Source organism: Leopardus geoffroyi, chromosome E2 (assembly GCF_018350155.1).
Source record: "Leopardus geoffroyi isolate Oge1 chromosome E2, O.geoffroyi_Oge1_pat1.0, whole genome shotgun sequence".
NCBI lineage: Eukaryota > Metazoa > Chordata > Mammalia > Carnivora > Felidae > Leopardus > Leopardus geoffroyi.
In genome coordinates, this window is record NC_059335.1 from 9,394,916 (window position 1) to 9,418,383 (window position 23,468).

The window sequence follows — 23,468 nt, forward strand, 5'->3', positions numbered from 1 at the left end:
TACTGTAAAATTATTATAATTAATTTTCAAATTGAGTATCAGTGGGACACCTGGCTGGCTCAGTGGGTAGGGCACCCAACTCTTGATCTCAGGGTTGTGAGTTTGAGCCCCATGTTGGGGGTAGAGATTACTTACAAGTAAAATCGTTTAAAAAAAAGGAAAATTGAGCATCAGTGATCACACATCCTTGGGAAAGTATTATGTCATAAATAACAAGAGGCAGGACTTCTTCTTTTAATAAGAGGAGGTCCCTAATTCTCCTCTGACTCAGCCTCAGCCTCTTCCCTTTGGGGTAGTCTTTCCCCAGATGAACACAACCTGGGGCAGCCCGGGGATGTCTGAACCACCAGCTCTGCCTTCTCCTTTCTGTGCCCTGGGGAAGCCGAGACTTCGGTAAGTACTGCAGGAAAAGATCAAGTAGGGAAGGACAGATGGGAGGATGCCCTTAGCTGCAGATTGCCTAGTTCCAAGCTCCTTTTGAAATCAGCAGGGGAAGTGGGCTTTCAGAACCCCCTGCAGCTGGTTGTGGGTAGATTTGAGCCAGACAGAGCCGGCATCTGACTCAGAAGAAAGCAAAATCAAAGTCACTTCTGTGCCTGGGTGGCTCAGTCAGTTGAGGACAGACTCTTGGTTTCAGCTCAGGTCATGATCTCATAGTTCTTGGGATTGAGCCCTGTGTTGGGCTGTATGCTGGTGGTGGGGAGCCTGCTTGGGATTCTCTGTCTCCTTCTCTCTCTGCCCCTCCTCCACTCGTTCTCTTTCTCTCTTAAAATCAATAAATTAACTTAGAAAAGACCTTCACTTCTGCAGAGTCTGTAATATCTTCCTACAAATCTTTCTTCGGTATCGGGCTGTAATGAATCTCTTTGAGTTTTAATCGGTATTATGGTTTTTGGTATTTGCCCGTGTTTACCATGTGGTTCTAATTTCTGGGTTTTTTTTTTTCTTTTTTAAGTTTATTTGTTCTGAGAGAGAGAGACAGAGAAGAGAAGGAGAGAGAGAGAGCCTGCATTGGGCTCGTTGCTGTCATCAGGGAGCCCACTTCAGATCCTCTGTCCCCCTCTCTCTCTCTGCCCCTAGCCTGCTTGCACTCTCTCTCTCTCTCAGAAAGAAACAAACACTTAAAAAATTGAAAAATTAAAAAATAATTTTTAAACTTCACAGTCTTTTCTGGGTCTCTCTTCCAAGTGCCTAGCATTACCGGGAACAATTCACCTGATGTATCTCTTTTGAGCGGACAATAAGCAATGTTGGCGATTGTGTGGCGACATAAAAGCTAACATTTATCTGCAGGTTCCTCCAACTTATGTGAATACAATTTTCTTTTCTTTTCTCAGGGTTAATAGAGACGTAGCAGAGAGGTAAACACGCCGGCTGATAAAATGGAAAAATATACATCTAAGAAAAGGATACGCATATGTAAGAGATGCCCTCTGACATGGTGAGAGTATATATACTGCCCTTCGAGGACTCTTGATGGCTTTGTATCCTCTGTACCTCATTATTTTCCTCTGCCCCCTCATTACTGATGCATGAAATACTGAGTACTATGGTCTTTTTGTTTTATTTATTTAATTTTATTAAAAAATTTTTAGGTGTATTTATTTATTTTGAGGGGGAGAGAGGGGAGAGAGAGAGGAAGAGAGAGAGAATCCCAAGTAGTCCCTGTGCTGTCAGCCCAGAGCCCAATGAGGGGCTCAATCTCATGAACCGTGAGATCATGACCTGAGCCAAAACCAAGAGTCAGACGCTTAACCGACTGAGTCCCCCCAGGTGTCCTTGCTTTTTTTTTTTCTTTTTAAAGAAAAGGCTCTGCTTACATTTCTTTTTCATTCACTCGTGTCAACATACCTGAAGGGGAACACCTTCCTGGATGGCCAGATGTACTACCTAGACTTTCTCTCTCCATCATTGGGTAATATGACCTTGACTCTGACCACAACTTCATACTTGAGCACAAGTGAGTCTATGGACGTTCCTCCAACTCTTTCCCTGATGCCATGGCTGTGCTTTTGACCATCCCAAGGCACAAGGCAAACTCACTAAGCTGTATCCATGAACGCTTCAGCTACTCCTCAATAGCACACGTTCCAGAGGCTCTTGTTTTCTTTGTGACCAATGAAAGCACATTTTTGCCTCATCTTGGAACTGGACAGAAATGAATTGGACCAAAGATGCAGCCAGTATGGCAGGTGTACAAGCCCCCCATGCTAGGGAATACTGAGGGTAACTGACATGAGTTATTTTCTTTGTGAATCTAACATTTTTTAGGTTGGGTACTGGGTAACATTACCCTGCTAGAATTAATCATCACAAGGATTTGGGAGGATGGTGTTATATCCTTGCTTTACAAGTCAGGAAACTGATACTTCCCTCAGAGAGTTAAGCAACAATGTTGATTTGGCTGTAAGTGCCAAGAACCAGCCTTTGGATTCTCCTCTCTTTGGTCGCCATAGTCACGACAGACTCACACTAAATAAACAGATGTTGCTTTGGGGGAAGTTTAATTCATCTAGTGTGGTGCAATTGTACAAAAGTTCCCCCTTTTTAGGACCGATGAAGGGCAGCAGAAGAGTAAGGAACTTCTCACACTCCCTACTTTACTAGCATGCAATATTGTTGTACAAGTTATATTCGAGTCTGTATTAAGTCTTACCAAGTATTACGTATACATGTGATGAACATGAAGCACTGAGAATCAAATGAGCCATGTCTCCTGAGATGAGCTCACTGTCTGCTGAGTGGTGATGGGGTAACAGTCAACACAGTGAAATAAGTGAATCCCAAGGTGGACATCAGAAAATGCATCACTCTGAGGATGAGGCATCTGGTTTGTGTTACTTCCACTGCATCACAGTGAGGAGACCATCCCCCCATCCAGTTCCCTGCACATACACAAATCACAATACCCTTTGTGTTTCCCAGGTTGTGTGTGTGCATCAGTGATGCAGACAAAGTGGAAAAGAACGTCTACCACTCAGAGAACTTCTACCTGTCATCGTGGAGGATGTCCGCCCGGTCAAAGCAAAAACAAAAACAGAGCTCTACCCCTTTTCAGGACCGATGCAAAACTGACTTTTTCAGGTAAGAGATACTATATTCAGTGTGGATAAAATGGAAGATTCTGGATCTTGTCCCTCTGTCTCATAGAGATCAGTGAAAAGCAAAGACGTTGAGATTATTTGCATAAAAATCAGCGTATTTGTTCTCTCTTTTTCGTTGTTATGACTTTTTATTTTGAGATGGTTTAAGACCCACAGGAAGTAGCCAAAGTAGTACAGAATGAGCAAAAATGTTCACTCAACCCAGCTTCCCTTAATGATGATATCTTTTATAACCATAGTCATTGCCAGGGCGCCCGGGTGGCTCAGTTGGTTGAGTGCCAACTCTTGATTTCAGTTCAGGTCATGATCCAGGGTCGTGGCATCCAGCCCTGAATTGGGCTCAGAGCTGAGCATGAAGCTTGCTTAAGATTTTCTCTCTCTCTCTCTCTCTCTCTCTCCCTCTGCCCCTCCCCCACTCTTCTCTCTCTAACTACAATAACAACAACAACAAAAATATCACTGCCACAATTTGGAAATTGACATTGACCCAGTACTAGTAACTCAGATATAGATTTTTTTCAAGGTAATATTTGACAGGCTGGAATATATTGCTGATGAACACAAGAATTCCTCAGTGTTGCTTCGTCTATCCACCCTTTCTCAATAGGATATTTCTATACAGGGTACCATGGCTTGTAGGACTCAATAAACCACTTTATTTGGTTGAACCAATACCAGTTACTCCAATGCCAATCTGTAGTCAATTGAACCATCGTAGATGATTAAGGTCAGGGCTATCAATAGAATTCTTGCCAGCATGGACATAGCTCATATCCGTGGTGTCTAATATGAAAACTATTGTCCACCTGCGATGTTTGGCCACTTGAAATATGGCTAGTTCAAGTGAGAAACTGATTTTAAATTTTAATTAATTAAAATTTAAGTTTAAATAGGCACGTGTGTCTAGTGGCTATCATATTAGACTGTACAGGTCTTGGCCCAAAGGATGCTCCCTTGCTCCTAACCCCAATCTCGATATCAGCCAGCCAAGGGACCCTGGACCCCAGCTCTCAAGTGTGAAGAAGAAGAAGAAAGGACCTAGCATAGGACTTTTCTGTTCCATATCTTGACGAGGATCCCCAGTGGAAGAAGGAAATAAGCCTGATAGCCATCGTTTAGCATCTCAGGTGTATCTCATCATGTGGAGGCAGGAGGTAGAAAAGAAGCATTAGTACAGAATGGGTTCTTTTTCTCTTACATTTTTAAATGTTTACTTATTTTGAGAGAAAACAAGAGAGCATGAACAAGGATGGGGCAGAGAGAGAGAGAATCCCAGGCTGGCTCTGCACTGCCAGCGCAGAGCCCAACTTGGGGCTTGAGCCCAAAAACCATGAGATCATGACCTGAGCCAAAGTCAAGAGTCTGTTGCTAACCAACTCAGCCACCCAGGTGCCCCTGTTCTGGGTGGGTTCTTACAGAATATAATCTCACTGATATCCTGGAATTTCACTCACTCACATTAGGGTCCCATTCTCTCGGGCACCAGTGATGGGTGAGGGCAGAATATAAGCTAGGAATCTTCTCTTCTCCCTAAACTTCTCAACAAAGTCACTTAGGTCAACAATCCAGTATGAAACAAAATGTTACAGCAAGTACTTGGTGTTGAGAATCGACTGAGTTCTGCTTCCTGGGATGGAGAGAGCAACGTGGAATGGGAAATAGAGACACAGTGAAATCTGGTACGAAGCGGGGTGAGATGGACCCATGGGGGCTTGAGAGAAGACTTCTATAAAGACAAAGCATGGGGTCCATGGCTTTTAACATAAATCATGCTGCCAAGATTGTCCTTCCACCAGGCCTCCATGCTGTATTCATAACACAACTTCCGTTCTGTTTGCAGTGGCTATGACGACGTATCTCACCCCCGCTCTTCGGCTGTGCAGATACAGGATGACCCGTTTTCTACGTTCTCAGAAAGTGCAGGATATTGTGAAGTGTTGGTATCAGAGCCACCACTGCACGTCACTGCTCTTGGAACCGAGTCCTGTGAGGAGGAGATTTCCTGGTAAGGGGAATGATTATGTGGAAAAACCTGTAACACTACTGGATTCTGTTCCTCGATACCAGAGGTGCGCACAAGAATCAGGGGAATTTGGTCATTTACATGGGAATCAGGGGGAGAATGAATGAGGTTATACAGTCTTATCGGCAAACCCACAAACTCTTCTTCTTCCAGGAAGGCAGGATGAGAAGCTATACACGAAAAGGCAGTCGTGGATGCAAAGATCACTGTGTCATTGGTTAAGCTGGGAACCAAAACAAATTGCTAACTCAGTGCCTTGGGAATCTGGCTCATGGCGAGGCTGAAGGACGGAGTGGGGGTCCCTGAAGGGGTGTGCTGGATGGAAAATATTCAACACCAGCTTCCTCAGGGGAGGGAGAGAGCTTTTATTTGTAGTGCCGTCCAATTTCTGTGGGGTGATTACTTGTATCATGGTGGATTTCAAACTACTAACATGATACCTCAAGAGTACAGAGTATAGAGGCGCCTGGGTGGCTCAGTAGGAAGAGCTTGCAACTCTTGATCTCAGGACCCTGAGTCGGAGCCCCATGTTGAGTGTAGAGATGACAAAAGAATAAATAACAAACTTAGAGAAAAGAGTGCAGAATACAGTAAGTTGTAGTAAAAATGCGAGCATTTATTTATTTGTAATATGGTCTATTTAAATGAGAGTCCTAGGTAACTTAATTCTTTTTTTTTTAATGTTTATTTATTTTTGAGACAGAGACAGACAGAGCATGAACAGGGAGGGTCAGATGAGCTGTCAGCACAGAGCCCAACACAGGGTTCGAACTCACGGACTGTGAGATTATGACCTGAGCCAAAGTCGGCCGCTTAACCAACTGAGCCACCCAGGCGCCCCGGTAACTTAATTCTTAATAATATCTGTGTTTAACAACCTGCCCACAAAATTCCTGAAAAATTTAACAGTTGGATCCCACCTACTGGGATGAATTGGCTCCCGCTCATCAGGGGTTCCTCCCACCACCGAAATCCCAACCTCTGCCACCCATTGGAATCCAGCGTGCAGGAGCATCACACAGAAGGCAGTGTATGTAACTTCTGTGCTTTGCATGGGGCCAACACAATCCATGACTGCTTCTGTAGCCTCAGACATAGCACCAAGACTGAGCAGGGCAGGTCAAGTTTCTCACAGGTGGCTTGCCCAAGAATGCTTTTGAGAAAAGAGCCACAGATTCTTTCTTTTAAGTCCACTTCTGCAAATATGTGTTCTTTTTTATCCATAGTCTGTGTATCAATTTCTCTGTTAATCCCTTTCAGGTTGAAGTGAATAGACGTAGCAAGGAATAGATAAGGAGTTTGGGGATCAAGGATTACGTGTATAGATCAAGAAATGAAGGGAATCTAAGAACACATCAGTGAAACTAGACATTTCATGATACCATGGAAGCAATTATGCCATAACTACTTTACCCACAGAAAACAATGCTTTTGTTTCCTCTTTCATCACATCTCTCCCTCCCCCCCCCCTTTTTTTTAACTTAAGCAGGCTTCATGACAAGTACAGAGCCCAACACAGAGCTCGAATTCACAGCCATGAGATCATGACCTGAGATCAAGAGTCAGACGCTCAACTGACTGAGCCACTCAGGCGTCCTTCATCATACATACCTCATTTTAGGAACTAGGATTCTTGCCTTGTGATACCCCAGGTCTTGATTCATTCCAAATTTCCAACTCCCCAAGACAGAGACTGGATTGTGTTGGTTGTCCTCATGTGTTAGGGACAGATTCTCACAACCAGGTGCCTCATGAACCACTAGCTCACCCCATAGAGCATGATTTTCAGCTTTGTCAAAATAAATAGTGGAATCACGGAAGCTTTAAAAGTAATGGTGCTTTGGTCTCACCACCAACCTCCTGACTTAGTTGGTACGGGCTGTGGCCTGTGTTTTGTGATAGGTATTTGTGTGAGTTGCAGTGGGGGGGGGCGAGTGGTTTAGCTTCCTAGGTGCAGTCAAGTTTGGGCACCACTGCTATGGGGGCATGTGTTTCACCCATGAGTCAATTGCTAATTCAGTGTTTTTATTCCAAAAGTTATATGACACAAACGAGAGCCAATTAATTAATTAATTAATGCTAAATGACCCAAAAATGTTTATTTGACTAAATTCTATTTCATGTATAAGCATTACAGTCTCCCCTCTGTTTATCAGACTTTGGCAGTTAAAAAAAACGAACCAACCTTATCCAGAACAGTGAAAATACCAAGTGTGCTGAAATCTACAGTTTTACTGTAGGACACACACACACACACACACACACACATAAACGTGTGTGTGTGTGCGCGTGTGCGTGTGTGTGTGTGTATATTTAAGGCCTCTCTCCCTTTGGCCACATCAACTCTCAGTTATGATCATTAACTACAGACAAATTTTCAAAATCACTTCTTTGCTTTTCCAAGATCTTTGTAGCCATCATCATCCACCTCTGGCCATTTTTTTTCCTGAGTGACATCAATCATGTCATATATAAAGTCTCCCTAAATCATGATCTCATCCTCTCCTGTTACTGAGTCCCCACAGGAGAATTTTTAAAAAAAAAATTTTTTTTTTCAACGTTTATTTATTTTTGGGACAGTTAGAGACAGAGCATGAACGGGGGAGGGGCAGAGAAAGAGGGAGACACTGAATCGGAAACAGGCTCCAGGCTCTGAGCCATCAGCCCAGAGCCTGACGCGGGGCTCGAACCCACGGACCGCGAGATCGTGACCTGGCTGAAGTCGGACGCTTAACCGACTGCGCCACCCAGGCGCCCCCACAGCTTGTTAGTTTTTTTTTTTTTTTTCAACGTTTATTTATTTTTGGGACAGAGAGAGACAGAGCATGAACGGGGGAGGGGCAGAGAGAGAGGGAGACACAGAATCGGAAACAGGCTCCAGGCTCTGAGCCATCAGCCCAGAGCCCGACGCGGGGCTCGAACTCACGGACCGCGAGATCATGACCTGGCTGAAGTCGGACGCCCAACCGACTGCGCCACCCAGGCGCCCCTCCACAGGAGAATTTTTGAGCAACAAGTCTCTGTGCTTCTTTAAGATCAATTTCGAAAGTTGCAAAGCCACGTAGTCCTGTCACAGATTTCTTCTTCACTCTGGGAATTTTGGCGATCAGAATTTTTTGTGGTACAGTCTTCTTTTTTGCTTTATTGGACCTCTTCTACCTCTCTTCTGCTTTTTCTTCTCTTCCTCTTCCCCTGCTGTGTCTTTTGACCCTCACTGATGTCAGCTTCTTGTTTCTGTGATTTTTCTCCAGGAAGTTTTGCAGGCTCATTTCGAAAATTCTTCTCTAGTGTTCGCTTCGGCAGCACATATGCTAAAATTGGAAAATCCTTCTCTAACCACTGTTGACATTTAGTGACACCAGGCACGTGTGTTCACAGTACTTTGTTGGTAGTAAAAAGGCTCCACAGTAAAAGACTCAGAGTGGGTAGCGTGCATCTAACTTGCCCTGGAGTATTGTCTCTCAGACCTCCTTTGCCATCATGCCCATTGGATTTGGAAATATAAGCAGTCGCATCTCACAAACACATGTGGTCACAAAATTCTTGTCCCCCTCCAGTCCTGCCCCTACTGCCAGCTGAAGTGACACAGTCAGAGCAACTTAAATATTTTTTAAAGTTTATTTATTTTGAGAGAGAGAGTGAGAGAGAGAGAGAGAGAGAGAGAATCCTAAGCAGGCTCTGCACTGTCAGCGCAGAGAATGATGTGGGTCTCGAACCCACAAAACATGAGATCATGACCTGAGCTGAAATCAAGAGTTGGGACACTTAATCGACTGAGCCATCCAGGCGCCCCCCAGCCAGAGCAACTTAAACAATAGAAGTGAGGTATGGCCACTTTGGACACTGGTATAATAGGAGAAGCGGTAGAGTGGTCAAAACACATTTGATTTGAGAGATCCTCTTAGTTCTACTAGGCTTACATTTTGTTAACAAACCTCTCTTTGTCCAAGTTATCTCTTTTTTGAGAGTCTAATACAACTGTCCAGTAGAACTTTCCATGATGATGGAAATGTTCTATTCTGCAGTAGCCAATATGTTATCCATTTTCCATATGTAGGTATTAAGTATTTGAAATGTGGATAGTACAGCTGAGGAGCTGAATTTAAATTGTTTTTAAATTTTATTAATTTTCAAGAGATGGACAGAGACAGAACATGAGTGGGGGAGGGACAGAGAGAAAGGGAGATACAGAATCCTAAGCAGGCTCCAAGCTCTAGCTGTCAGCACAGAGCCTGACGAGGGGCTCGAACCAATGGATTGTGAGATCATGACCTGAATGAAGTTGGACTTTTAGCCAACTGAACCACCCAGGCACCCTTGAGGAGCTGAATTTTAAATTAAATTTAAATTAAATTAAATTAAATTAAATTAAAAGTTTAAATGGCCTCTTTTGGCTAGTGGCCACTGTTTGGGCCAAACAGCTCTAGCTTTTAATCACATCCCTTTCATTACTATTACTATTATTATTATTATTATTATTTATTATTATTATTGCGTGTGTGTGAACTGATTTATTTCTTTTTTTTTTAAGTTTTGGTTGTAAGTAATCTCTACACCCAACATGGGGCTCAAACTCATGACCCCAAGATCAAGAGCCGCATGCTCTACTGATAGCCAGGTGCCTGCTGTGAACTAATTTATAATATTTTCCTCATTTTTGACACTCAAGTTCTCCATTCAGAAGCGAATCTGAAGACCAGGAATCTTCACAGAGTCAAGAATCAGGTAATTGGCTAACATAGAGATGAGGCCAGGACTGTGTCAGTGGGTTGATGGAAATGTCCCGTGGCTTTACGTAGAGAAGACAGTGTTGAAGTCCTTTATGGCAGTGACGACCAAAAACAAATTTTCTTATCTCTGACACCATCCTCCATACAACTTAAATGGGGATACGAAGTACTCAAAATCTTGGATGTTATATCAGGAATGAATTCCATATTCCAAATACCCTATTAGGGTTATTACACATATTCTCTTTTTATTATCCATGGAAACTCTATGAGTGGATTATATAGATTCTACTTCAAAGACAAATAAAGCAAACTTAGAGGTGAGAAATCTTCCAGCTGGTAGGTGAGGTGTGGCAGCATTGGATTGTATTTGGTTAGGAGACATTTCCATTGTATTAGTCTACTAGGACTGTCATAACAAAATACGGTAGACTAGGAGCCTTAAACAATAGAAGTTAATTTTCTCATGGTTCTGGAAGCTAGAAGTCTCAGATCAAAGGCTGGTAGATTTGGTCTTTCGTGAAGACTCTCTTCCTGGCTTGTAGATGGCCACCTTCTCCCTGGGTCTTCACATGGCCTTTTCTTTGTGCACCGAGAGAGAGAGAGAGAGAGAGAGAGAGAGAGAGAGAGAGAGAGATCTGGTCCCCCTTCCTTTTATTGTAAGAACACCAGGACACCTTTCCTATTGGATAAAGAGTTCTTTCTTATGACTCATTAAATTTTTTTTTAATGTTTATTTATTTTTAAGAGAGAGAGAGAGAGAGAGAGTGAGAGAGAGACCATGAACAGGGGATGAGGACAGAGAGAGAGGGACACACAGAATCTGAAGCTGGCTCCAGGCTCTGAGCTGTCAGCATAGATACTGATGTGGGGCTCAAACTCATGGACTATGAGATCATGACCTGAGCCGAAGTTGGACACTTAACTGACTGAGCCACCCAGGCACCCCTCTTATGACTCATTTAACCAGTAATACCTTCTTATAGGTTCCATCTTCAAATTCAGCCCATATATCTATGCTCATTGTGTTGGGTTGGAAAAAATTACCCAACATGACTATTTTAGATTTTGTCATTACTTGCTCCACCTCTAAGAACTGATGGTTGAAAACTGTCCTACATGGTGTGAAGTAGTTTGAAAGCCATGTGAGATTCAAGGAGAGCAGGGCACTGGTGTTGGCTGTATCTTGATCCCCAGCCCAACTCCTGTCTTCCCAGTCATGTGGTCACTGGGTAAGCTAATCACATGAATAGCTAACATTGTGTGCTATTTTCGCTGGGTATCACACAGCCAGGTACCAAGATTCAGAGCAATTCTACAGGAGGAAAAAAACTGAGAGAGGTTAAGTAACTGTTTAATTGAGACTTTTCATTTTTCCTATACAAGATCTCTACTCTCTGCAGAATGAGATTCCATCATATATAATTTCTCATAAACCAATTTTTGTCGGAGGACAGTGTCTAAAAGATTTCTATCGCCCAGGTTAGAGATATTTGTTCTATGCAAATCATCCTCGCCCAGAGCCTAAGCAGTGGGAAATGAATTCAGCAGTGCGTGCATGGAGGGTCTCCAAGCATTGTTGTGCAGTCAGATCCTGGAAGCGTTCAGGGAACGGGCGATGGTCTGGGGGTGCCACGAGATGGATGGTGGAGAGGACGAGAGTGAACAGATGTGTTTTTGCCTCTTCAGCTTTCATGCTTGTTCGCTTTATGGACTAGGCTTCCCTCACCAGCAACAAGCATTTTCTGCTTCTTGGGACCATGTAGAAATTTAGCTGCTGTGGTTCCTGACTTAGGCAAATACACCCCTTGCCCCCCATGCTGCCCAGCCTGACTTCCTTCTTAAATTTGGGGGCGTAATTTCAGCAGTAACAAAGAACCTTCTTGTGGCTTTCTCTGTGTGGATTCAAAACAAAGCCGCTTGTGCTAGTCCCATACCCTTCTCTCTGATATCTGGATTCCCAACAGTACATGTGCAATTCAACATCCAGGACCCCTTCAGGCCATGCCTTTTTCAACAATCCACATATGACACATGCAATATATTTTTTTCAGAAGATACTTGCTTGGAAGAGAAGACAGTAGTGCCCCACCTGGTTGCTAAACTGTGTTCTGGGACTGAACCGGTTTGTAAAAGTAATCAGTTTCTGGGACCTGAAGGAAATGTGGATATTGAGTTGATTGATAAGAGTGCAAACAGATACAGGTAAGAATCGAAGATGCTGATTGTTTAAACACAATTCTGCTATAAAGGAAGTATATAATGTGTGATACTTAACATGTATACACGTACATGATATATCTCTTAAGACATCTGAAATTTTGTCAATATTCTCTGTATTCCATATTCCGAGTTGGTATTTTAATTTTGACAGATGTAGAATACAGAGAAATCAGGGCCCAGAAAGCCTAATTAATTCCCCAGAATTTTCTTAAAAAAAATTTTTTTTTTACATTTCTTTATTTGTGAGAGACAGAGGGACAGAGCACAAGTGGGGGAGGGGCAGAGAGAGGAGGAGACAGAATCTGAGGCAGACTCCAGGCTCTGAGCTGTCAGCACAGAGCCTGACACGGGGCTCGAACTCACAAACCATGAGATCATGACCTGAGCTGAAGTTGGACGTTCAACCAACTGAGCCACCCAGGTGCCCCCTCCCCCCCACAGAATTTTCTAATGTGGTGAAAGTCACAGATGAATCTTGAACCTTGCTCTCCCCCAAACATCACATCCCTCTGCACAATTGTTCTTTATTTTTTAAATGTTTATTTATTCCTGATAGTGGTGGAGAGGGCAGAAAGAGAGGGTTGGGGGGGGGCAGAGAGAGAATCCAGGCAGGTTCCATGCTGTCAGCACAGAGCCCAATGCAGGGCTCGAACTCACAAACTGTGAGATCATGACTGGAGTTGAAATTGAATCAGACGCTCAACTGACTGAGTCACCCAGGTGCCCCTGCACATTTGTTCTTTAAATCAAAGTCCTGGTGTTGTCCCTGTATGACTATCATTCTGACTCTTTTCAGTGTCCACTTCCCCGTGGCCGGCTTCTATCTGTGGCCAGCAACAGGCCTCGGCTTCCTGGTAACAGCAGCAGTGACCGTGACAATTACGTTCGATTCTTGGGGTCGGCATCTGGATCTGGAGTTACAGCATCACGAGAAGTGGATGGTGGCCGGCCCTTTATTTGACATCTCTGTGGAGCCTGAGGGGGTCATCACTGAAATCCACCTCCCCCACGTCATCTCCCTCCCAGGTACAGAGGGGACAGAGGAGGCTGTGGGGACGGTGGGGAACATTGTCTAATGGCCTTTCTGGTTGCCCTGCAGCAAATGAGGTCGATATCTCTTGGTTCCAAGTTGCCCATTTTAAGGATGAAGGGATGGTCCTGGAGCCGCCAGCCCGAGTGGAGCCTTTCTATGCCATCCTGGAAAACCCTAGCTTCTCTCTGATGGGGATCCTGCTGAGACTTGCCAGAGGCACCTGTCTTTCGGTCCCCATCACATCCACGGCACTAATCTATTATCACTTCCACCCCGAAGATGTGAAATTTCACTTGTATCTTATCCCCAGCGACTCCTTGCTAACGAAGGTAAGGCCTGCAGATTTGGGAGAAGATGTGAGAATTACATTTTCAGCCGATCACCTTGGACCTTCTGTCTCCCTATTGAACAGAAAAGTCAAGGCACAGGGGCACCTGGGTGGCTCAGTAGGTTGCATGCGGGACTCTTGATTTTGGTTCAGGTCACGACCTCAGTTTTGTGAGTCCGAGCCCCGTGTTGGGCTCTGTGCTGACAGCTTGAAGCCTGCTAGGGATTCTCCCTCTCACGACATTCCTTCCTTACGTACAGAGACCTATTCATATATATACGAATATGCATATATATAGGTATATACATATATATTTGAATGTATCAGTCTGTACATGAACCTTTACGTCCATTGAATGATGTCATACGTGCTACTTGATACCGTATATGGAGCACTTTGTATGCGACTGCTTTTGCTTATTTACTTTTAGCTTCGCCCTCTGATTTGCTTCTGCTGCTTCTTCCTCAGGCAATAGATGAGGAGGAAGCTAAATTTCAAGGTGTGCGTCTGCAGACCTCGCCCCCAGTGGACCCACTGAATTTTGGTTCCCGTTATATTGTGTCTTGTTCGCCTTCCCTGGAAATAATACCCAAGGTCAGTAGAATTGGGTCTAACTCAAATTGAACACATGGTTCAAAATATTTTGTACTTTTGAAGAAAAAAAAAAAAAAGAGAGAAGATGATTCTCTGAACTATGTCCTGATAAAAGCTGGTCTACGCTTCCTTCCATGGAACAATAATATTTCCCGAAATTGTAAACTTACCAAGAATGTTGACCTTTCTCCCTCTGTTTTCCTCTCAACCAGCCGTGAGATTGTATGGGAAATGGATTAGATTTCAGTGGCCGGTTTCCTGCAGGCAAACAGAACTTTCCACCCCCTCCCCCCACCCCCCTCCCACCGATGCTTTAAGTCATGTGTTTCCTCTAGGAGTTGAAATTATCCTACAGGAACCCTGGAGAAATCCAGATCTTCTCCAAAGTCTATGCTGGGAGGATGAAGGAACCAATCATGCTTGAAATTACTGAAAAAAGACACAAGACTTTGATCTGGTGCACTTTGGTGAAGCCAGGTAGGTAAAAAAATATATAAGGCTAAAATTGGGGGGGGGGGGGGAAGAAAAAAAATCACGCACCTGTCTCCTTGGTTGCAGTGAAGTCTATCACAGGAGAAGGTCTGTTTATGGTCTCATCCCAGAGAAGAAAATAAATCTACTGACAGTTTAGAGTGTCCAAAGTTCTGCACTATCAACAACCCCGGCATTATAAGGTTTGGGGAATGTACTCGCTTATTCACATTTAATCACTTCATGATGGTATTTCATGCCAAAACACGTTTGCCTAGAAGATAATTGTTTTCTTCCTAATTTTTCTTTAAATTCTGGTTAGTTAACATATAGTGGAATAGTGGTTTCGGGAGTAGAATTCAGCGACTCGTCACTTACATACAACACCCAGTGTTCATCATAACAAGTGCCCTCCTTAGTGCCCATCTTCCACCCGGCCCCTCCCCCACCCGCCTCCCTCCATCAACCCTCAGTTTGTTCTCTATCATTAGGAGTCGCTTATGGTTTGCTTTCCTCTTTCTTTCTTTCTTTTTTTCTCCTTCCCATATGTCCATCTGTTTTGTTTCCTAAATTCCACATATGAGCGAAATTCTATGGTATTTGTCTTTCTCTAATAGACTTATTTCACTTAGCATAGTATACCCTAGCTCTATCCACATAGCTACAAATGACAAGATTTCATTTTTTTTGATGGCTGAGTAACACACACACACACACACACACACACACATATATATTTATGCCACATCTTCTGTATCCATTCATCAGTTGATGGACACTTGGGCTCTTCCATAGTTTGGCTGTTGTAAATAATGCTGCTATAAACATTGGGGCGCATGAACCCCTTCAAATCTGGATCTTGTTGGATCCTCTGGCTAAATAATTTCTGGTGCAACTTCTGGGTCATAGGGTAGTTCTGTTTCCTAGAGGATAATTTATGTAGAACAGTATGATAACTTAAGCGTTGGCTTCACATTTTCTCACATACTGGCTTATAAATAGAAATAGAAGGAATGTTGGGAAAATATATTCCTTCCTCTGATGCATTTCCCTAATGGGTAGGGAGTGACCTTCTACCTCATGGGGTTCCATTTGTATATTAATGTTCGAATGGGATCCTTCACTTAGGAAATGGAATTAAATTACTTTAGTGTGTTACAGGGGTGCCTGGGTGGCTCAGTCGGTTGAGCGTCCAGCTTCAGCTCAGGTCATGATCTCATGGTTTGTGGGTTTGAGCCCTGCATCGGGCTCTGTGCTGACAGCTCGGAGCCTGGAGCCTGCTTCGAATTCTGTGTTTCCCTCTCTCTCTGCTCCTTCCTTGCTCATGCTCTGTCTCTGTCTCTCTCTCTCTCTCTCCTTCAAAAATAAATAAAAACATTTAAAAATAAAAAAAATTATTTTAGTGTGTTACATCAAAGCCTAGAGAAACCAAAGGGCACCTGTCTGGCTCGATCAGTACAGCATGTGACTCTTGATCTCGGGGTCATGAGTTCCAGCCCCAAGATAGGCGTAGAGATTACTAAAACAATAAACTTAAAAAAGAAAAGAAAAACTAAATAAAGGTATACAGCTAATTTCATATCATTCTCCAACTTTTCCTTCCTTCCTAGAGGAGCTCCAGTTTGGTGCTACATCGGCCCCTCCTCCCCTCCCAGGTCAGTGCAGTGTTTCCACCAAAAGTCTGATTTCAGGAGATCTTTGAGTGATGTCGCTCAATGTGGGTTCATACCTTCTCTTCATTTACAAAGACTAAGTGGTTCCAGAGACAAACACAGAGCCTGATGCACTTCAGCAAACACATGAGGCTGTAATACGCAGACTCTAAGCGTGCAACCACACTTTTTTGGGAAACCATTTTGCATCTGCTGAACTTTAAGTGAGAGTAGTTCGAGGCGGCTGGGGATCAAACTTTAGAGAGACGGAGCCCACATGAGACCAGAGGGGCAGGCAAGAAACAGAACTTGTAAGCATAAGGATGATCGTTGAACTCTTTTGGAGCTTAGTCCGAAGGCAAAGGGGGACTTTCGAAGGGTAAGTAACAAGGTACTCACTCTTCGGAACTGTGTGGATGACTGTGAGTGAGGAATGAACAGGAAGTGGGAATTGGCTTATGAGCTGTTGTAAATGTCAAGATCAGGTGTTAGCTGGGAATTGGTTAAGGTTAATGGAGATGGTAGGTAGCGGGGAAAGAAATTATTTAAAATAAAATGCCAAAGGGCACCTGGCTGGCTCAGTCGGAGGAGCGTGGGACTCGATCGCACTAAACTTTTAAATTTTTTTTTTCAACGTTTATTTATTTTTGGGACAGAGAGAGACAGAGCATGAATGGGGGAGGGGCAGAGAGACAGGGAGACACAGAATCGGAAACAGGCTCCAGGCTCTGAGCCATCAGCCCAGAGCCTGATGCGGGGCTCGAACTCACGGACCGCGAGATCGTGACCTGGCTGAAGTCGGACGCTTAACCGACTGCGCCACCCAGGCGCCCCCGCACTAAACTTTTAAAAAGAAAATAAAGAAAATAAAATAAGGAGCCAAGATTCAGAGGACTCCATTCTGCCTTCCACGTTGTTGGCCACGACTGTCAGGCTCCACACAGTAGAAGTGACGGCCCCCCTTTGTCAAAACAGATCATCCGGGAGGAGAAGGAGAGCATTTTCTGGTGTCTCTCAGGGAGGAGAAGGCTCCTCGGGTATCGCATTGGCTTGAAATGGCAACAGACCCATCCTGGCCAGCGGGTGCTGTCAGGAGGTCCAGAGAGGCAGACTAGCTGGAGAAAATCAGCCCCCACACCTGGAGTTGCAATTGGGTTCAAACTCAGCTACAGATCTTGGTGAAGAATCAGGCAAAGGTGATTTCATAAAGGAAACTGAAAGGACTTAATGTAGGTGGTGAGTGTGTAGCATTAATACAGGGTCTCTACCCTTCCTATCACACAAGCTCTTGAGCAAGAGATATCTGTCACCTGTCGTCTGAAGGATGAAACCGACACTCATTCACTCTGTCTGGAAGACCCTTCAGAAGCTTCTGCCGGCCCATATCTTGAGTCAAATCTTTATCCTGGCCACCATGTGCCATGAATCATGACACCTCTTTACCCCTCTTTCCCTTTTGGCCTGGTGGCATCTTGCATTTCATACCCAAATCCTTTTCCTTCCGGGGCACCTGGCTGGCTCAGTTGGCTGAGCATCCGACTTCGGCTCGGGTCACGATCTCACGGTTCATGAGTTCCAGCCCCACATCGGGCTCACTGCTGTCAGCCCAGAGCCAGCTTCGCATCCTCTGGCCCTACCCTGCTTGCTGTCTCTCTCTTCCAAAAATAAATAAACACTAAAGAAGTCCTACAAATCCTTCAAATCCTCCTTTGATACTAATTCTTCCGTGAAGACTTTGCTTCAGAGTCTAGTCATCCCCTCCTCTGTGACCTGAAGGCTGTGGTGACATTTGTCCCTCATGGGACTATGGTGATAAAAATGATCTTGATGACAAACGCAGCTTATCGAAGGCCTGTAGCATGCTAAATAATCAGGGTACCTGTATTTGGGCTTCATATCGTCCACTTCTGTTTAGTCCTGTCAATAAACCGTGGCTGGCTTCCCCAGACAATCACAGAGGAGCGTCAGAGTGGCAACACGGTAGTGGCCGTGAAGTAACAATGTTGTATGCAGTGTAGCCCGAGACAGACACGCTCTCTGCACGCATGGGGTTTCTATTCCAGCAGGTGAAAACCACGAAGCCCGTTCCACCCTGCTTATCAAAATATGCTCGTGGGGCGTGTTGCCAAGGAAAACTGGAGGGATTTAGAAGAGGATAAAATGAGGAGCTTGGATCTAGCGTTGAGGGAGTTGAAAACGTCTCAGAGTGCATCCTGGAGAAAAGGAAAAAGTGAAGTTTATGTCCAGTTAAGAAGATCGAATAGCAAGGGCGCCTCGGTGGCTCATTCGGTTGAGCGTCCGACTCTTGATCCCAGCTCGGGTCACGATGTCCCAATTCGAGTCCTGCATCGGGCTCTGCGCTGATGGCGTGGAGGCTGCTTGGGATTCTCTCTCTGCCCCCCTCCTGCTCGTGCGTGTGTGCTCTTCTCTCTCTCTCAAAAAGTAAATACACTTAAGAAAAAGAAGGTTGAATAGCAGTTGCTAAACAAATGGGAAGGTTGAAACAGTCGAGGCAGCAAGAATAGGTTAAGCTGAGACTCTTTCCTTGGCAGCAACATCATTCATTCAAACTGTGGAGTCACTGACCATACACGTACAATGACTTTTCAGTACAAAGACTGAGACTTCACAGAAATCACGTCATTAAATTAAGCTGTTTGGCTATAGCCACAGATGACTGGGCATGAATTACCTGTGCCACCGTGTTAAGAGCAAAAGTTCTAGAGGCATGAGTTGTACATAAAAAGCAATCACACTTTTTAAAAAATGCTGTTTTATTTTGAAAGAGAAAGAGAGAGGGAGAGAGTGCAAGCGGGGGGAGTGGCAGAGAGAGGGGGACACAAGATCTGAAGCAGGCTCCAGGCTCTGTGCTGACAGCAGAGAGCCCAATGTGGGGCTCGAACTCACGAACCGCCAGATCATGACCTGAGCCGAAGTTGGATGCTTAACTAACTGAGCCACTCAGGTGTCCCAGCACTCACACTTGTTTTTTAATATTTTTTTTTTTTAAAGGAGAGAGAGAGCGTTAGTAGGGGAGGGGCAGAGAGAGAGAGAGGAAGACACAGAATCCGAAGCAGGCTCCAGGCTCTGAGCTGTCAGCACAGAGCCCGACACAGGGCTCAAACTCATGGACCAGGAGATCATGACCTGAGCCAAAGTTGAAACCTCAACTGACTGAGCCACCCAGGCGTCCCCCCCCCCCACACTTTTAGTGAAGAAACTGAGGAACAAGAAAGCAATGTTATTTGGCCAAGGTCACACAGGTACCATACACGGGCACCAACAGGAACCCTGAGTCAGCATGATGCAAAATACCTTCTCCCATCCAGTGCCCCTGTCCCTCCTGTGTGGTCCTTAACCAGGTAAATCTCTTTCTACACAGTTCAGCAGCAGAAGACCCTTGAGGGTGGGGAGCCAGCCTTATCCATCTGCCTCTCTGATGTCATGCACAGATGCTGGCAATGTAGGAACTCGGAGACTGTTAGAAGGATGAGTAGTTGGATGGATGGCAACGTAGAGCCCTCTCTCTAGGGTTCCGATGACAACCGGAAAGTAGCGAAGGCGAGGTGCTCAAAGCTTGGAGGAGGGGGGGCTGGGATTGGAGAAGAGGTATCACTCAGTTCTCCCGAGGTTCATTGACCCCCGAGAATGGACTGCGCGTCCCGAGCGTGCGTCTGTGAGACCCGGGCAGCCCGCAAAAGAGAATGAGCAACGTCTCCATGCAAAATTATGTCTTGAAGCTGGGCATGGGTCCTGACCCCTATAAGCAAGCTTCCCTTTTCTGAGTCTGCAACTCTTCCTTCTGTCCAGTTGTGGCCTTTATGAAGGAGCACCGTCGTCATCTTCAAGCCAGGATGGGGAACCTGAATGGAGTCCTGGATGATCTTCAGGACTGTGGGGTCTTCACCGAGGAAGAGAAGGAGATGGTGCAGCAGATGCCAACACAGCAGAGAAGGAACGAGACCCTACTGAGGATGGTGGAGAATAAAGGGCACCAGGCCCAGAAGGTGCTCCTCAAAAGCATTAGTAGAAGAGACCCTTATCTGATGTCCTACCTCAACCAGCAGAGTTTACAACAGTGATTCAGACAGATACTCAGGAAGAGAGAATCCAGTGTTCTCCGCTGAAAATGGATAAACGGACGTGTGATCATTGAGTTCAGGGTCCAAGGCACGAGGTCCAGGTAACACCAACACATCACACAGGGTTTCCTGAGGACTGATGTGTAATTTCGCGGAGACCTATGAGTGTATCCTAATATCTTAACGTCAGGAATATCTGAAGAGAGGACTACTGCCTCGAAGCGCTTTTTAAAAACAAATCCTGGGGCGCCTGGGTGGCTCAGTCGGTTGAGCATCTGACTTTGGCTCAGGTCATGATCTCACTGTTCGTGAGTTCGAGCCCCGCGTCGGGCTCTGTGCTGACAGCTCGGAGCCTGGAACCTGCTTCGGATTCTGTGCCTCCCTCTCTCTACCCCTTCCCTGCTCATGCTCTGTCTCTCTCTGTCTCTCAAAAAGGTGAATAAACATTGAAAAAAAATTTTTAAAAATCCTGTTTCATCCATTGGCACATTTCTTGGACATCTGGGCAGAGGCAGATAAACGCAAGTGTGTTCGTGATTGACAAGGCCCAGGGAGACCAGTTCTCCTGAGCAATGTGAGAAGCAATTCCGGTGAACATTACCTCTGAGATGTTACCTTCTCACAACAAAAGGCAGGAAGGCTTACAAAAACTCTCTGTTGGTGGGGCGGGGGGGGGGGGGCTGGGTGACTCAGTCAGGTGAGCGTCCTACTCTTGACTTTGGCTCAAGTCATGATCTCATGGTTGGTGGGTTCGAGCCCCACTTCAGTCTCTGCACTGACAGTGTGGGGCCTCCTTAGGATTCTCTCTCTCCCTCTCTGCCCCTCCCCGTCTCTCTCACTCTCTCAAAATAAATAAACATTTTTTTAAAAACCTCTCTGTTGAGGACATTCATGGCATTCCTAAGTCTTAATGTTGTCGTTATTTTTTTTTTATTTTATTTTATTTTATTTTTTCAACATTTATTTATTTTTGGGACAGAGAGCGACAGAGCATGAACGGGGGAGGGGCAGAGAGAGAGGGGGAGACACAGAATCAGAAACAGGCTCCAGGCTCCGAGCCATCAGCCCAGAGCCCGACGCGGGGCTCGAACTCCCGGACCGCGAGATCGCGACCTGGCCGAAGTCGGACGCTCAACCGACTGCGCCACCCAGGCGCCCCAATGTTGTCGTTATTAAAAACATGCTGTGTCTTTAACATTTTATCCACTGGTATTTATCCCAGAATGATCTGAGTCCCTTTCATGGAACAGAGCACAGGAATGGAAGCCCATGCAAACGATGGCAGAAAACGTTTTGCTGCTGGAATATAGGCTGGTACTGGGAGTGGGCAGGTCCACACAGTGGTGAAGTATGGATAAATGGTCTACACAGAACCAGCGAGAGGAAAGATGAAGAGCATCCAGCTGATTCTGAGAGAGGCCCTCCTGGCTAAGGATGTCACAAAAATAAGCCTGACATTTGGAGTCTCCATTGGGCCCTGCCATTTTCTATCCGTCCCAGCCATCTTTGAACTAGTGTTTGCATGGCATAACTATTGCTACCCTTTGACTTTGAACTCAGCTTATTTCAAATATGAAGTGAGTTTTTGTGGAAGACGGCATAGAGTTGAGTCAGTTTGTTTTTGTTTTGTTAACCCACGTTGACAATCTCTGCTTTAATTGGCATGTTGAGCCGTTTACATTGAACATAATTGTTGACATGTTAGAATCTAGCCTGGGTCAGCCATTTTTGTATTTGTTTTCTGTTTATGCCCTTTGTGTTGCATGGCTATCTTTCCTTTCTTGGCTTTTCAGGGGTTATGTGAAGAGTTTTTTCAGATTCCACCTTAATTTATCTGTTGTGTTTTTGACAAGATGTGGTAGTGTATTTTTTGGTGATTGCACTAGAGTTGAAAAGATACACACTGAATGCCTCAGTAGTAGTATTAATATTGTGTTAATTAGAGTAGAATCTAGAGGGGCGCCTGGGTGGCTCAGCCAGTTAAGTGTCTGACTTTTGATCTCAGCTCAGGTCTTGATCTTGATCTCAGGGTCATGAGTTCAAGGCCTGCATTGATCTCTGCACTGGGTGGGGTGTCTACTTAAGGAAAAATAAAGATAAAGTGGAATCTAAAAGCCTTACCACCATTTTGACCATGTTACCTTTCATGACCGGGTTGTCTTCAATATTACCTCTCTCTATATATAATAAAGTCCCAAACAGAAAAATGTTATATATGTTTTCTACTTTCAATTGCTGAGTATGCTTTAAGAACCCACGAGGAGGGGTGCCTGGGTGGCTCAGCTGGTTAAGTGTTTGACTTCGGCTCAGGTCATGATCTCTCAGTTTGTGAGTTCGAGCCCGGCGTCAGGCTCTGAGCTGACAGCTTAAAGCCTGGAGCCTGCTTTGGATTCTGTGTCTCCCCCTCTCTCTGCGCCTCCCCTGCTCATGCTCTGTCTCTCTCTGTCTCTCAATAATAAATCAACGTTAAAAAAAATTTTTTTTAAATCTTTGTCAGGTGCTGGAAGCCGAGCTATCCCAGCCTGAGTGGCAAGGCCCAGGCTGTGGATGGATTGGTGACTGCAAGGCAGCCCAGTGACAGTGAAGCTTCTTGTACTCCCGCTCTTAGGTAATTCGGCCTTAAAACTACCTGGGGTATTGTCTGTTGGGGAATTGCCCTCGACAGGCCCGCTGGGAAAAGAGCCATTAGGAAAGAAAATAAGGTTCCGCAAGAAATTGTGCGGCCTTATGTTTAGCCCTTGCCACCCCCTATGGAGACTTCTCTACTTACAGGAAGGATAGCCTCATGCATTTGCCAGCAAAGGAGGCCAATAAAGGAGAGACATACGGATCTGAAAGCCCCACTCCAGTAACTAAGGAGTGTATCTTTGGACTCAGGTCACTCTAACCCCTGGGCCCACCTGGCCCCCAGGAGGCATTCCAGATGATGATTGAACCTAGTCGGTTAAGGGACAGAATGGTTCATTGGTTCCTAGGTGCATTGTCTCTCTGAGAATGTATAAGGCGTGGGTTTCTAAGGCCCTCTTGGCCCCTTCCTGGCACCTCGGACCCAGGCAAACACTTTTGTTCTTCAAAACCACGAATGGTTCAGGGAAACAACCAAGAGGTCATGTCCCTGTAACTGTTCCACTTGAGGTGTTGAGAGGTAAATGACCTTTCATGAGAACAGCAAAGCAAATACTTTATAGATTATAGATAAGCATAGATACGTAATAAAAACAATGAAAG

At 45.0% G+C, this 23,468-nt stretch overlaps 1 protein-coding gene across 9 annotated transcripts; it reads left to right on the forward strand.

The window, feature by feature from the left end:
- Positions 1-259: 259 nt before the first annotated feature.
- CARD8 (caspase recruitment domain family member 8) lies at positions 260-22,785 on the forward strand. 9 transcript variants are annotated; one of them, XM_045440732.1, is made up of 12 exons: positions 260-393; positions 1,338-1,441; positions 2,926-3,084; positions 4,945-5,109; positions 9,797-9,852; positions 11,912-12,062; positions 12,877-13,106; positions 13,180-13,442; positions 13,910-14,035; positions 14,371-14,512; positions 16,117-16,161; positions 19,969-20,564. In XM_045440732.1, the coding sequence occupies exons 2-12, from the start codon at positions 1,383-1,385 to the stop codon at positions 20,238-20,240; spliced, it is 1,668 nt and encodes a 555-aa protein (XP_045296688.1). In that variant the 5' UTR covers positions 260-393; positions 1,338-1,382; the 3' UTR covers positions 20,241-20,564. The 9 variants fall into 9 exon arrangements, with proteins under 9 accessions (XP_045296688.1, XP_045296690.1, XP_045296689.1 ...); XM_045440734.1 differs by having other exon boundaries at positions 13,210-13,442; XM_045440733.1 differs by having other exon boundaries at positions 11,915-12,062.
- Positions 22,786-23,468: the final 683 nt, after the last annotated feature.